This window comes from Anopheles funestus, chromosome 2RL (assembly GCF_943734845.2).
Source record: "Anopheles funestus chromosome 2RL, idAnoFuneDA-416_04, whole genome shotgun sequence".
Taxonomy (NCBI): Eukaryota; Metazoa; Arthropoda; class Insecta; order Diptera; family Culicidae; genus Anopheles; species Anopheles funestus.
The window spans coordinates 72,199,204-72,215,309 of record NC_064598.1 but is presented as its reverse complement, the minus strand read 5'-3'; the positions used below and the strand labels follow the sequence as shown (position 1 = coordinate 72,215,309).

Here is a 16,106-nt window from a genome sequence, read left to right as displayed (position 1 = left end):
TTACTTTAAAAAAGTTATTATCGTAGTCTAATAGTTTTGATCGTCATAAACATTTTAAACATGTTTAGAAAATTTATAAGCAAAAACAATTCCTTACCATTGCTCATAGTGCTCTGGCTATAGTGTGATCCCGACGAGTTAAATACGATGTAAAAACGTGACCAACAACATCGCCTTCGAACCGCAACACAGTGAACCTCATCGAGTGTCGATCGCCGTATACGTGGATGCTGGCATGCTGGCCATACAATTGGAAACAATGGTACATACGTACATTGGTTGAATCGTGTTGTTGCCCGGATCGGTTCCACCGCCGAAGAACGGCAATTTCAATTCCACCGTGGAAGAGAAGGAAGAAGCAAAAATTGCAAACAGCATCCAGAAGGAATGGATGCTTTGGATGGCGTAACGATCGTACCGGGATCAGTGGCAGGCGATCTACAACACGGCAATGAAAGCGAAGTACGAAGAACTGAATAGCGCACTAACGAAGGAGGCAACAAACAACACAACGTTGGTAGAACAGCCCTAGAACAGCCGCGAGGACGCTAAAGAAAGAAAACCGGTTTCCTTTCATTTCACACCCAGGCTTTATTCAATTTGGTCGAGGTGTCGTTTTTAACAGATTTCAAACGATTAATTCTCGCTCTTTCCCACTTCACACGCTCTCGAAACATTTTTTTTCCTTCCTTACATTGGCCACCCTTTTTTTGTTTTTTAGTGTACAGTAAAGCTATGTCGGGTTGGGATGTCTTCTTGCTTTTTTTTCCGGGGCATCACGCACCCATCCGGAGGTAACCCTTTTCATTCGTACCTGGAGCCTGCGTGCGTGACTCCTTCATCGATGTATGGCCATATTTAAAGGTTCTGAACGTTGCCTTGCCTGGCGAACGATTCGTTCCACAGGAGATTGGACACGATTCCGGGCTCCAAAGAGGAACATTCGCTACGGCCTTATCAAGCTTTTCCCCATTTTGCGCTCGTACGATCACGAGCTTCTGCACAGGGTGTTCGATGCCGAGTACAAATTGCTTAAAAATATAAAGTTGCTTTTAAAATGATCTAAATGGTCTAAAAGAATTTAAGTTTTAAACTCTTTAATCTTAAACTTTTAAATCTTCAATTTTATCTTAATTGATTAAGATCTTTTTATTAATTTTTAAGATCTTTTACGCAACGTTTATACGTAAATAATCAAAGAATTAACCACCAAACAAGTACCGGAAAAAGGTTTTTAACCACCCTGTTTTGTTTTTGTCCGTGTGGAGAGTATCGTTTTAAATAGAAAGAACCCAACTGAGAAGCCCCTCATGACCCGGGCACGATTATTCAACTGAGAATCAGTTAAGCAGCATCATCGACGCCCCGGTTCTTCTGGAGCTGGTGAACGGAGCAGCGTTTCGGGCGAAGAATAACACCCCCCGACCGGTCGCTAACTTGGAAGAAAATGAAGCAGGCGCGAAGAAGGTCCAACGGAATAATTTATACAAAAAGAAATTAAATTTATCTTCGCTTATTCCACCGCACGTCCGTGACGTGAGCTTTTCAGGCTGGACATGGAACCATCCCGGGCAAACGGGGAAAGGTTTTCGGTGAGGTTTTCATCTGCGATTTAAAGGTCTATTATATTTTATGTATTCCGGTACTGGTGCGGGATTTGAAATTTGTACAAAGAAGGCAACACTCGAACCATCGGACAGGTCGATTTTTCTCGCCTTTTTTCCCCCTCATCTCCCACCCGGCGAATCAAATGACGTTTTGTAAGGAAAAGTGTGATGGACTGAATGTTCTGGCATCGGCATTCACTCTTCAGGAATGACCGCAAACCGCTGGGGTTTGATGATTAAGCTCGAGAAAAGCGAATAAAAAAAAAATACTGGGGACACAAAAGGTGTGACGAACGCGTAAAGCCACGAATCTTTATTCTCATCTTGAAGACATTTCGGACATCTGTAAGCATTTTCAGTACATGGAGTTTAAAACGGCGATCGTTTGACTCATCTGAAATGACAGTCAAATCTTGTGCCTTTTTGAAGAGATTCGATCTTTGTAAAAGAATGTTTCGAGAATGCGTTTGAAAGAGAAATGAGTGCTTTAGAAAAGTCTAAAAATGAATTATTGCTTTAAATTGTTCCGAGACTATTCATGTTGGAGAAGAAAGCTCTGCCCTGTATAAATCTCATTGGTCTTTTAAGAACTGGTTTGCTATTGCTTTATATTTTCAGCTCACAACACGACAATCTGAATTTATCTGAATAAATTTTATTTTAAAACAGGCTTTAAATAGATTTCTTAATCTACTGATTTTTGAATCAAGTCATCAAAAATGTGCATTGTTTTATGGATAATACAATATGGCGCAATGTGGTAATAAGCTAGGGGCAATAAGCTTTTAATAGTAAGTTAAAAGCTGGTTTGGATCATTTTTCATTTTCTAAACCAGATTTACTAAATATTTTACGTTGTAAACGTTTTTGTAGCACAAACTATGCTTTGAAATTTATAAGCAACTTGCACAAAGTGATCATTTTAGGTAAAATGATAGAAAATTAAGTGGTTTATTTAATGAAACTTATCTACTTCTAGATCGACTACTTGATCGACAATCGATGATAATTATTATTTAATAATCCGAAAAATAATGATTTTATTTTTTACCTCTTCATAAGGCAAATTTTTATCACTACGGCCAGGCTGTTCTACAAGAATAAAAAAATAAGATAAATTTTAGTCATTGAAATAATTACATTAAAATACTATAGCACAAATATATTAAGCTGTGCCGATTATATTAAACAATCAAAAACATCAGGAATTAACGACTAAAATAATGAAAAAAAGAATAAATTATCTTGTCAACATGTCTTTTCCCTTTGCTAAACGACTTTCGACAGACTCAATTTTGCACATCCATACCCACAGCATTCGTGTCATTGTACGAAAAACGCTCATTTCATGACACATTTCACGCCCCAAAACAGATGCTAATATGAGGTGAATCGCAAATCAAACTGGCGAATAATCAAACTGGCGCAAATCAAACTGGCGAACACATTTAAATTTTCCAAACTATCCATAACCGACGCCACATCATGGCCGCTACAACCGTTTGTTTGCCCGTTGAGTTATGAATATGAATGTTTCCAATTTCTATATGATGTTTACTCCGCCTGCACCCTTGTGATGCGTGAACGCAGTAACAGAGCAACACACCCGCTGTTTCGGATGAGCCGTCCGACCAAATAAGGCGACGGAACGATTTGGACCACGAAGAGGCCAAGAGCTTTCGGCGTTCATAAAATGGGTATTTGTTTGGTTTCATCCTTACTTGACCGCTCGGTTCTACCGCTCGGTCACATTTCCATATATTCCCAATCGATCGATCGATTCGAGGGTAACTTTAATTTGCTACTGGCCTCCCACACGGCCGCCGCGTCTACTACCAACCCCGCCCCCAAACAGTACCGACCGGCACAAACACACGAGAAACCTTAGCAAATTACCGTACATAATAAGAAAGGCAATCTTTTCCACTAAACCAATTCCACGCGTTTGCAGCCTTTTATTTCTTGTTCTGAACATTTCGATTTGGGTTCCCCAGACCGGCCCGATTGCCGCCACGATTGCCACCGAAGGTGTTCCGATTGTTGGCGTTCATATTGTTTCGCCCACCACCTCCACCTCCACCAGCGCCACTACCACCACCACCGCCACCGCCACCTCCGCGACCACCCTGATTTTGGTTCCGTCCACCCTTGTTCATTTCGGCCCGGCTGCGTGACTTTGACTGCATGTCCTCCTTCACCATGTCAATTACTTCATCCGGGATGCGCAGATACTTGATCGTGCTGCCCCGGATATAGCATTCCGGCATACGCCAAAACTTATCACCATCCTGCAGAGAAGGCGAAGGCGAGAAAAATGTTTTAATGTCTAATGTTGCGGCATCGTTTGCAAAACATCTTTGCTGAAATGCTTACCTTTGAAGTGCAGATGACCTCCCGCAGATTAATATTCATCCAGGTGTCACAGCTCACCAGGTGTCCGTTGTATGTTTCGCCATTTTTCAGCTCCACCAACTGCGCTCAGAATGCACGCGGTCGCACGGAACGAACGATGGAGATTGGCGAAGTAAAAAAAAAAGAAGGAACGTACGAAAACGAAGCGAATAATGTAGTATCTTTACGAGCCATATTGACACCGACCGTGGTGAATGAATAGAGCACTAAAATGGAGATCTTTCTTTCGACGAAAGTCGAATAGGATGCGTCACATCGCGTGGCGTTATAGCCATCGAACGAAATGACAATCTTTGGTAGTAATATTTTTCGCTTTTTTTATGCAACATAAATGAAAATGTGCTTCGTTCGATCGACATTAAAAAATATGCAAAATTCGAACCCATCAAACGGAGGAGAAAATTATGAAGGTTTTGAAAAATGTGCTTTTAATGGAGGAAGCGGCATGATATTGGCATGCCTTTTGATAATAAATTGTAAAATTATTATTTATGTACCCCAAATTAAAGTAGATGCTATGGATACAATTCACCGTTTCATTAACATTCATGATGCTTTTGATGCTTAAAGGAAGCGTGTGTTGAATGAAAGAAAATTAACATTTACCATGAGTTTGAAAAAGTTTTTTGATAAAAGCTATATTTTTCATTCATCCTAGCTCAGTTATATCATTGTAAAAATAGGTAGCCTCATATTATTTGTATACATCCCTTTGGTTAGTCAAAAATGAATATTAATTTGTTCGAGCACACTTTGCAGAATAAATAAATATGAAAAACGAGGCAGTTGAAACCGAAACACCAAATACGTTACCGCATCGGGCGGCTTCTTTAGTTAAATCATTGATTCAGCCATTCACATCAATATTGTTCTAAAATAGACCAATCACTATTGTAACAATTCGTACGACAACACTTTGAGGCCCAACTTTATTTATAACTTCAAGGAGATAACCAAGTGCCGTAAGCACTTTTAGTTTTATACATTTCACCTTTATGTACTCTAAGGATAGGCATCGAAATACAACAAATAATTAGGAATCAAACTAGCAACCACGCGGGAATCGGGCCGCGGCGTAAAAGGTAAAGGCAATGTACATTAGACTGACTATCCTGATATGGGTAAAATCAAGGAACGATTGACGAACGGCTGTCTAAACTCTGTTGTGATACACATTGAGGAAAATGAACCATGTAGGAGAACTTGCTGAATGTTTCCCCACACACAAAGCTAGAACTATTGGAATCCGTTTCAATTTTAATAAACGATGTTTATCGTATCGAAAGTATAGTAATGTAATGTAATGTAGTAATGAATGTATGTTAATTATTAACCTTGTTTTAAAGAATACGGCTAAAAGATTATGAACAAATAACAATGAGAAAACAGTAATCGTAATGCGATAGGTCAGCGAAGCCGGCTTAGAATCACATTACGGTATGATGCTTTGTTTGAGCCCCATATCGAAATGGACACTGATACGAATAATCCTTATGATTCGAAAGAAAGTAACTGTTCCCTTTCGACTAAATCAATTGCAAAGTTATTGTTAATATCACTGCTTGAACTGCTTGGATAAACAACCGGAACACCATCTTACCATAGGATGACTCTGTGCTGTTTTCAGTAAAGATAGCGGCAGCTAGAAGTAGAGTAAATAGAAACATAAAATCAATAAAGCTTCGCACAAGAAAAAGACTATGCACAGATGTATATTTACCATTGTATATCTGAGAAATTATACGATCTAGCTAAAATATTCCTCCGACGCTGCGCGGCAATTATATTTCCAGTTTTCAAAACAAAACAAAAGCAATTTGACATTGCATTAGCGCTGTCAAATATGGCATGATAGCTGGATGTATGGTAGAATATCAAGAAAACGTTTTAACGTGCCTTCACCATCAAGCAAGCAGAGCTCTGAACAGGCTAAAGATCTTTGGAGAGGACGTGTTCTCAGCGATAGAAAGGAATTGATATTTATTTTATTGGTGCAAGCGTTTTTCCGAATTTTTGTCCAACAATTTTTGATATCAAATAAAGGATCAGGAATATTTTTCAACCCATTCTTTCCTTCCAAACTCTCAATACAACATTCAAAATTATTAGATATTTTTGGATTAAACGTAACTTTAGCAGAAAATTACGTAGTGCTTACGCTTATTGGTTGGTTACCCTAATATTACAGTGCCCCTCCGTGATTCGGAAGTTTAGGAGCATGTCAATCTATTATGAACCGCTTCCGGTTGACCACCGTTAAAAGTCTTCCGAAATGGTCACGCTTCCTTCGTCCTTGTGAATAATAGAATCGCCTGATGAAGCATTTCTATTTAGCTCGTGCTCTTTATTGAAAATTTCATTTTTTTTTTCTTTTATCTGTACACATCAGAAGAATGAAATGTGAGAATTATGGACACTTTCATATGCCACAGTTGATTATTGGAGCGACGGGACTGATTTCTGGTATTTCTGCATAATCTTATAACACAGCGTGGGTGCTACAAGTACTTCACATTCCGGGTTGACAGAAACTGCCTTCGTATCTTCGGTAAATCCCAATCGGTAAAGAAATCTCTTGAGTGGGATATCTTTCTTTGCCACACCAATGATCAGCACCTCAATGCCAAGACGATGGGCAAGTACTTCCAGTGTTTTCATCAGATATGTACCCAAGCCTAAGTTTTTGTAGTGATCGTCAACGTGTAGACCGTAAATGGTAATTGCAGTGTGTCCCATGGTGACGTTAAATCGGAACAGGACATAACCAACCGGTAGGTAGGTGCGCGTTTCGTAAGCGATCAAGTATCGTGCCCACAGCAGGAACAGATCTTGGTAGGTAGTGTTTTTCTGCCAGCGAAATCCGAATGCCAGATATTTCTGCTTCAAGTTGCGTTCTGCAAGATTGTACGCCCATTCCATAAACGGTTGCAGCATGTCCTGTTTCTTTTTGCACATGATGCTCAATTCTGTGGTCTTTTGGTTCCGAACGCAACGAAACACACGATACTCCGGGATGACATCGTCCAGGTTTGGGGTTTTAGCAGCCAACCTAATGTATTGCTTTTGAAATTTAGTATAATCTCGCTCACTGATACCGATCGGCGCGATTAATTCAACCATCTTGACAGCCAAGTCGATACACAATAGGAAAACTATCGTACGATTCGTTTACGATGAAACACGTTTTGCAGGCCATTGTTACAGCGTTTCGTGGAAAAAAGCAGCAAGCATTCGCGTGCACAGTTGTCAACTAGCCTTGTTTGAAGGAAACGAACTTTTATTGTTGTTGTTATCTGCTATATTTACATACCAACAATTAGATCCGATTTCGTACTGATCGAGGATGTGATTCTTGTTGTTTTATTTAATTTTAATTATTTACTGAAAAACTGAACAAAATGTAATTGATAAATAAAATATTCCCAGTGTAAGCTCAATGTGCTCGCAAATGGTGTTTTTCGCAAGGTAGCTCATGGCACCATCAATGATTTATGTTGTATTGCAGATCCTTTCAATATGGGAACGTCCTCTAGGGAAAAAAAAATAAAATTTTAAATCTTGAAGCCTACATTTCACGCATAACAACTAATATCTCACAAAATAAGTTTATTTTGCGCAATAAAATCATGCATTGTGCATTCTGCACGCAACAGCCAACTGTCAAACTCCTTTCAAAGATGGCTGTCAGCGCCATTCCCATACATGGACTGTGTTTTCTCGTGTTGTCAAAAGCGGTCCGTGTTTTGATAACGCTCTGATAACGATCCGCATTATCGGTGAGTAGAAAAACTAGGAAACACAAACCAGAACGAATATAGATCGTCGTGCGGTAGATACAAACAGTACAATCAACCGCGTCGTGTCGTACCATCGTTTGTTTTCCAGATATTTTCCCCGTTCCTCTCTATCTCGGTGAAAGTGGTGCATTTCGTACGGAAAGATGGCCTGCTCGAAAGCCCTTCAGCGCAGCTCAGCTGTTTTGTTGCGAAATGTTATGCCTGCCCAAGGTCAGCTGGCAGTGCGGGCCAGGTAAGAATATGTATTATCATCCGCCTTCGTGTATCTACCGGTAGAGGAAGGTATTAGCATCCCCTGATAGGGTCGCTGCACCGTACAGTGACCTTCGGCAGTATTGGCAAGGTCACGGCGGTCAGTTGCTGAAATCGTGATCGTGAGGGAACTGAACAGAACGCATTCGTTGATGACGTTGAATGAGGGGTATTTATGGTTCAACGATTACCTAACGGAGTATGGTCATGATTTCAAGTGGATAATCTATAAATAACGCAGTGAAAGCAAACTCAGTGCAATACGGTTTATTTGTATTGCTGGAATTTATTTAAATTAAAAAAAAATTACTTATCGATTTTGAATGTCATTAATCATATTGTAATGTAGCCCTAATTATGCAAACTTCAGATAAGCCGATTACACAACTAACCTAATTTGTCCTGTAGTTAGTTTGGAAGGCGTATGATATTCTTTTTTTTCCTCTCACACAGAACTTTATTATCACCAACGGTGTAAAAAAAAGGTGTGAATAAGAGATTTTCATATTTGATTTATGTTATCTTTCCGATGCTGAAGTTGATAATGCTTTCAACAAATAAGGATAAGCGTTTCGCATTTGCTTTACTGTTTACGACGTTAGATAAACACATATGAACTTTAAACGGGGCATTGTTATTTTTTCCTTTAAAAAAAGCAATATATTTTTTTTAACTGATATTATCTTTTCTTGTTTTAGCTCCTGGTGGAGCGGTGTGCAGATGGGACCACCGGACGTTATCCTGGGCGTAACGGAAGCCTTCAAGCGTGATACCAACCCGAAAAAGATCAACCTTGGCGTCGGTGCGTACCGTGACGACAATGGAAAACCATTCGTGCTGCCGAGTGTGAAAAAGGCCGAGAAACGGCTAGCAGACAAGCAGCTCGATCACGAATACTCACCAATTGGTGGTACGGCCGAATTTTGCAAAAGTAGCATCTTGCTTGCCCTGGGCGACTCAAACGAACATGTGGCAAATGGGCTGAATGCAACGGTGCAAGCCATCAGTGGTACCGGAGCACTTCGTGTCGGTGGTGCTTTTCTGTCCACTTTCTTCCCCGGACCGAAGGATATCTACCTGCCGACACCGTCGTGGGGTAATCATGGACCGATCTTCCGACATTCGGGACTGAATGTGAAATCGTACCGCTATTACGATCCCTCGACCTGCGGGTTTGACTTCGCTGGAGCGCTGGAAGATCTATCGGTAAGTGAAATGAACCGGTCCGTGGCGCTTGCAATGACGAAAGCCGCATTATCATCACTTGTCGCGAGTGGAACAGTGAATGGATTGCAATAGCACATGGTTCTACGTCAGACATTTTTCTCCTTATCAGTTGGGTTTGATCTCGTCGAGCACATCGTGGCCTCGCGATGTTGTTTTGCTTCAAGTTGTTTGGCCTCATTATTGATTGTGCTGTTTTCATGATTTGTCTAGGATCGATGTTTTATTTTCGTACTGATAAAACTATAGTTTGGATGAATCATTATTGCTTATTTTTTTTTCCTATTCGTTTTATCAATTTACAGAAAATTCCGGAAAAATCGATAGTACTATTGCATGCCTGCGCACACAACCCAACGGGCGTCGATCCAAAACCGGAACAGTGGGCAGAAATGTCGACGATCATTAAGAAGCGCAATCTGTTCCCCTTCTTCGATATGGCTTACCAAGGCTTTGCCAGCGGTGACGTCGATAAGGATGCGCTGGCAGTGCGTGCTTTCCTGCGTGACGGTCACCAAATCGCACTGGCACAAAGCTTCGCCAAGAACATGGGTCTGTACGGTGAACGTGCGGGAGCATTTTCATTGATTACGGGAAGCAAGGATGAGGCGGATCGTACAATGTCCCAGATTAAGATCATTATTCGTCCGATGTACTCAAATCCACCAATTAACGGTGCACGCCTTGTGTCGGAAATTCTCGGCGATCAGCAATTGCGCCAAGAGTGGCTCGGCGATGTGAAGCTGATGGCCGATCGTATCATTTCGGTACGTTCCACTTTGCGCAACAATCTGAAAGAATTGGGCTCATCGCGCAACTGGTCTCACATTACCGACCAAATCGGCATGTTCTGTTTCACCGGTATGAATCAGCAACAGTGCGAACGTTTAACGAAAGAGTTTAGCGTTTATCTGACGAAGGATGGCCGCATTTCAATGGCCGGTGTTACTTCGAAGAATGTGGCATATCTGGCCGAGGCCATCCATGCCGTTACAAAGTAGACGGTGCGATAGTTAGAACCCAAAACTACCGACGATCAACACATTTTTTTTGACGCAGAGCGAAATTGAATGCATTTAGAATGCATTTTCATCATTAATGATCTACAGTGCTTTAAACCCGGAAAAAATACTGGAACCAACCAAGGAATGAAGAATCCCCGCAATATATAGTACACATTTCACACTGCACACGTCGAATGTGTGAACGTATTTAGGAAAAGCATTTTTGTAACTTCCCTCTTCTCTAGTATAGATCACTTTAGTGGCTTAATTTATGCGACGCGTATTAATACGCGTTCAGAGATTGTGTATACGGACGGTTTTGCGCCAGCAAAAAAAAAAACGAAAAAATGAAATTAGAAACTACATCGAGCTTTTGGTTCATATCAATGAAATTGATGGTTGGCAAAAGTGATTTTTTTGTTGTTACATTTTGGTTTAGTAGCATGTAGCTTTGGAGAACGTTTTTCTATGCCTATTTTTTATTCTATACGCAACATGCACTTGCCTTGTTCTTTTTTATGCACGCATGTTAAAACCAACACAGCTGGTGAAGATACAAAACACAAATTCAGTAGAGGAATTATGTAAAGGAGTGATTAAACTAGACTGTATTTAAACCAAAATAGATGACTGCTGGTAGCATTACGTCTAACGCATCACTGCCTTAAAGCAAATTTGTTAAGCAGTACATTTTTATTGTACATCCGAAATTTCTATTTAATACTTTTAATATTTTTTTATAATAGAAAATGAACCAACATTCGGTATTAATTATAGAGCTAATATAGATGACCCTTTAAGGCTTATCAACACAAGTAGGATCGGATCATACACCTGTTATGAATATGTTTGGAAATAATATTTGTAGAGGGAGCAGTTGGAAAACCAGATAGGTAAAGAACGAAATTGCTCGAAACTTGTTTTGTTCGATCAAATCGATCCTGTCGCCCTTTTCGTTCCGATCGCAATACATTTATGAAACGTAAAAGAGCGAGCTTATCGGAATAGTAAAATCTCTTCCGATTTGTATAGTAAGTTCTCAGAAAATAAGGGAAAAGCTGTAAAATAATTGTTATATAGAACTAAAGCGATTTTTCTCCTGACTAATAGTTTAAACCAAACTTACACTGTTTACCAAAGCATTTTTTTACATTTCCTGTGTTGTTTGTAGCGTTGCTGTGCTACAATTTTCAACTTCCAATTATACCACTTGAAAAAACGAGAACGAACTTACCATGTTTATTTCGGAACGCACAATATTACGCTTCGCGCCATAATTACAAGCGCCAGTGTGTTGTGCCAGTCCCTATGGATCTTATAAAGAATTGACTCTTACTGTCACACATTACTATCATTACACATCATTGTCATTACTATTTCAGTAAAATCCACATTAATAAATGGAACTATTCTACCCTGCCAGCCGTGATACAATTGGCAAGCAAAATGTGTGCCGTAATTAGGGTTGAAGTTAATTGATTGATGATACGTATACGGTTGTAGCAGATTATCACACATTAAAGAACTAAGCTTATCGCAAAACTTGTGCAAATTTACGAGTGTAATTAGTCATGGATTGTAATTATAGTAGCGCGAATTCCATTCGTCATTCATCAAAAAGGATTTCAAAGTTCCGAGTGGAAATGTATAATTTTGCAAGCTTATAATCATTACTATTGAGTAATAATTGACAATTAAATTGTGAAGCAATATGATAATGATACAATTTTGTAATAGTTACGAGAAATGCATGCGTGAATGTTTAACTTACTTGATAAGTATTTGCAAAATACGGTACACTTGCATTCGAGTAGCATGGAAGCAGAACAATTAAACCGAAAGCTCAACCGTTCACCGACCACAATCAAACATGTAAAGTAACGGTATTCAAACAAATAGAACCGCACATACGCAAACATGCATAATTGCAAACTCCCGACCCATTCCCGCCCTTACTAGTTTGTGGGTTTTTGCAATAATTAAATACATGTGCAAGTAAGAAAACACCACGTTTGCAGCACTGCTAGAGAATGTGAATAATGCCACAGGAAGGCCGATGGCAAAATTGAAATGGCAAAGAAACAACACCCGGCTGTGGTGAGATTTGCTGAAACTGGGGGAAAAAAAAACTTTTTACCATCTCCCCGCAAACTGTTAACACGGCCAGTTGCCAGTTAGCTGGCGGCGGTAAAATGTAGTCAACATTGTCAGCGGCCAGTTTGCTCTATGGTCGAGTCCAGTCCACCGGACAATGTGTACCTTTCAGCCATACCAAAGTTGTTGCTGGTGGTCAGTTTCCAACTCAACGGATGAAAAATTCCCACCAACACATTATTCATCATTCCTGGACACCAAACCGGTTTTGAGGCCATTTCCGAACGATTAGTGTTAAAGTCGGCATCGTGTCGACAAAATGATGGTGTCTTACGCTTGGACGAGCGTTAAATTGTTTGCACCAACGACGACGCAATGCTTTTGTTGTACACTGGCGAAAGTTTTCCGCTCGTATGAATTCGTATTAACATTTAGTGTAAAAATTACACATTTTCCACAGGTAACCCCACAGTTGTATACAACGCAATGAAATTTATGAGATTTCACAACTAGAGCAGAAAAGATATAGAGAGAAAAAAAGTCACCAAAAATACAGCACAATTTAAAATATGGTTGAGTTTTGTTTTGTTTTATTATTTCCAAATGTTTTTTTGGATGTTTTATTGTTTTTGTTTCTGCTTTACCGTTTATACTATCTCTGCTATGTTTTTCTTGTTTTTTTTGTTTTTTGCCCAATCTTACAGACACATGGTTGTTTTTTTTGTTATGTTTTGCTCGCTTCTTCCTATTTGTACAACAACATTACAATTTCTGGTTTGCGTTTTTTATTGTTTTATGAGTTCCGCTGATTTATCATTGTTTTCCATTTTCACAAACCGCGTGGCAATGATTTGTTACACCAACTGTGTACCGAACCGGTTTTATACTAACGGCTTGTTTTTTTCTTCTTCTTCCTGCTTCTAATAAATTAGTTCAAACTTTCTGGGCACACATTTTACACACTGTTTCGGTTGTACATACCATTTTATGTGGATCTTAACATTTGCCTTCGTATATGGGAAATTGTTAGATGGTTCTTTTTGTTTTTATTTTGTTCGATTAAAATATTTACAAATTTGCTGATCTGCTTTTGAGAATGGAATCGGTACAGGGGGTGGAATAAAAAGTAAAATTCGAAAAGGGGAAACAGATGTTTACAAAATCTACCAGTAGTTTTGCTGGGTTTTCCTATCTGCCATATATGTACGTGTATGTAGAGTTTTGCTTTTTGTTTATTTTTTTTTAAAACACCGTGTAAAGTTTTCTTAACTACGCGCATATTTACATTCGTGCTTTACCATCGCAGGGAAGCATAAAAGGGTTTCATTTACAGGACTATGTGGTGGAAGAAACAATCCTATTTACACTTAGAGATCGTTATGTAACTTTCGATATTATATACTCTGAAACAATACTTTCAGACCGGGGCCGGGGGGCCGTAACGGATGGTTTTGAAAAATGCTCAAAAAACTGGAGATATGTAGGACATTATTTTTTTTGCTACGAGCACGATATGAAAATATAACGTTATCGATATGCTACTAAGGTAGGTGATCAAATGTATGAAAAAACCGATTCCACTATTCACGTGATATGTTGGACTGCGATACTTTACTAATAATTGGCACACAACTGTTGTGATGGGTGTGAGTTTAGAACAACAAAAAATTTAAATATTCAGCAAAACGGGTTTCGAGGCATTTTTTTGCACGGTTTTTAGGCTGCTTCAGCAGCACCAACCGGCGTGATCATTCAATTGAACTACCTATGCAGTGTGAGCGACCAGGCGCCTCCATGAGAATTACCACAACGTTTTTGTTTTCCTTCGTGCTGGCTGGTTCGTACGCATCGGTTCTAGTTTAAAACAGATTACCTATCCACGGTGTTCCATATACTCTATTACATTTACGTTAACATCAAATTTTTAGTTTGGTATTTTTTTTTTGGTTGGATTTTTTCTTTAAATTTTCGCTATTACACACGCTCGCTTTTGCTAAAATGTTTTTCTTACAAATTGTTTCAAGCGTTCCGTTAAGATCTTCAATGGTAAAACGCTTTATTTCGTTTGTTGTTAAAAGGGTGAAAAGAAAAAAAATAATCCTCAACATTTTTTTCTCCAATTTTTTTTAATAACTTTTAATAACTGTAATAACTTACAGTTTGGTAGTTCTCACCTTTTCCTGTCCAAATATTGGATAACTTTAGGTGCCCTGTCGAACGTGTCCCGTCCATCTTTTGTTGCCTAATTAGAAATATTGAAGTTTCTGCCATTGTTTTTGCACTTTCTTGTTAGTGCTTAACGTTGATGTTGGTAACGTAGTTGCATCGCAAGGACCTAAAACATCTTCTCATTGACTTTTCGATTTTTCTTCACATTTTGCTGGACAACAAACATAACGTACCATTCATGGAAGTTAATTAACTTATGACATGTTGTTTTTTTTATAGGCGGATAATGGTTGTAAAACAAAAAGTTTCATTTTATGTCTTTCTGTTTATGGGGCGTGTCTTTAGTGTTTTGTGTTAATTTGCGATTCCTCTTGTTTCATTCAGTAGTTCGGTTTCTTTTTTCGTGTGACACAGAACAAGTTTTTCACTTTTGCCTGAACTTCTTAATTATTTGTCGTTCTGAAGATTTAAAAAAAATCATGTTATAAAAATTTTCCTTTAGAGTTTCTCTGCCAGCGCGTGAAGATAAGAGAAATGTTTTAAATGTTTTAAATAGATTATTTCATACGCTAACAATTCAAATATAATAACTTGTAAACAGTTGGTAATAATGTGGCTAAGATTCGTACAAATTGGTGTTAATACAGTGAATATTGTTTGTGAAAAATAATAATAGAATAACACGTATCAAAACAGTGTAATTAATTGATCTATTTACTGTCTCGAAGGGAAGTCCATCAGTCATACCGTTTTACCGTTCATTCAATTAAACCTCTCAAACCGCACCAATAATGCATTGTTTCAAATGTAAATTTAACGCTTTTCTAACCACCGCTGGGTTTTGGTTTTTGGTGATGAAATCTTCCTACCCGAAAGAAGCAGATGAAAATAAAAGAAAAATCGCCTCCTGGAAGCTCATACTGCGCCATCGAGAAACATCATCATTATTCTACATCGTTCTTACGCTTCGTTCTTCGTAGTAAAATGGTGGCCAGTTTTCTTTGCCAGGTTGGGTTGAACTAGACGCAGCTTTCCGGCACGCGAGTTGTCATTAGCATATTTTTGATGGTATGTACATTGATGTCATAATCGTTAGGATTAACTCCGGTACCGGTGCCACCGTTCGGCAGCAGGCTTGATTGATGATGGCTGCCAACTAGTGTTTGGCCGGCACCACCACCACCGCTATACATTAGCGCGCCGCCGCCGCCGCCACCACCAACACCATCCAAACCACCGCTATCGAGTGGATGTGACCCGGCCGGGCTGAGGTAAGATCCTCCGAGAGGAGTTCCAGTCGTGCTGCCCGTCGTGACGCCACCAGTCAATAGACCACCGGACGTGTAGTATGGACCTAATTTAATACTATCACCCGGTTGATTAACATTCGGGTGTAATTGATTCGTCGTCGTCGGACCTAATGTCCCTGTCGCGGACGGTATCAGCAGCTCCGATGGTCGTATGTCATGGTTTGGGTATCTGTCATACTGCGAATAGAGTGAATCGTTCGGGTACGCGATTATTTAATTGATTTTTGATCTGGTAAT

The 16,106-nt window shown here is 39.4% G+C and overlaps 3 protein-coding genes across 5 annotated transcripts in view; 1 reads left to right on the top strand and 2 right to left on the bottom strand.

The window, feature by feature from the left end:
• Positions 1-3,526: 3,526 nt before the first annotated feature.
• Positions 3,527-5,953, bottom strand: LOC125762547 (U6 snRNA-associated Sm-like protein LSm4). Its single transcript, XM_049424746.1, has 4 exons — positions 5,740-5,953; positions 5,620-5,661; positions 3,981-4,079; positions 3,527-3,895 (listed from the first exon to the last, which is right to left on the bottom strand). Exons 1-4 carry the CDS (start codon positions 5,740-5,742, stop codon positions 3,563-3,565), a joined length of 477 nt encoding a protein of 158 aa, XP_049280703.1. The 5' UTR covers positions 5,743-5,953; the 3' UTR covers positions 3,527-3,562.
• A 1,745-nt stretch (positions 5,954-7,698) lies between these two features.
• On the top strand, positions 7,699-10,970 carry LOC125762531 (aspartate aminotransferase, mitochondrial). The gene is made up of 4 exons (XM_049424725.1): positions 7,699-7,795; positions 7,905-8,048; positions 8,767-9,274; positions 9,598-10,970. The coding sequence occupies exons 2-4, from the start codon at positions 7,960-7,962 to the stop codon at positions 10,291-10,293; spliced, it is 1,293 nt and encodes a 430-aa protein (XP_049280682.1). The 5' UTR covers positions 7,699-7,795; positions 7,905-7,959; the 3' UTR covers positions 10,294-10,970.
• A 1,988-nt stretch (positions 10,971-12,958) lies between these two features.
• LOC125762519 (CD166 antigen-like) overlaps positions 12,959-16,106 on the bottom strand; it is a 202,381-nt gene continuing 199,233 nt past the window's right edge. For all 3 annotated transcript variants that reach the window (XM_049424687.1, XM_049424686.1, XM_049424689.1), the window contains exon 19: positions 12,959-16,046. In XM_049424687.1, the coding sequence (XP_049280644.1) occupies positions 15,579-16,046 (468 nt within the window). In that variant the 3' untranslated portion in view covers positions 12,959-15,578. The remainder of the gene's footprint in view (positions 16,047-16,106) is intronic.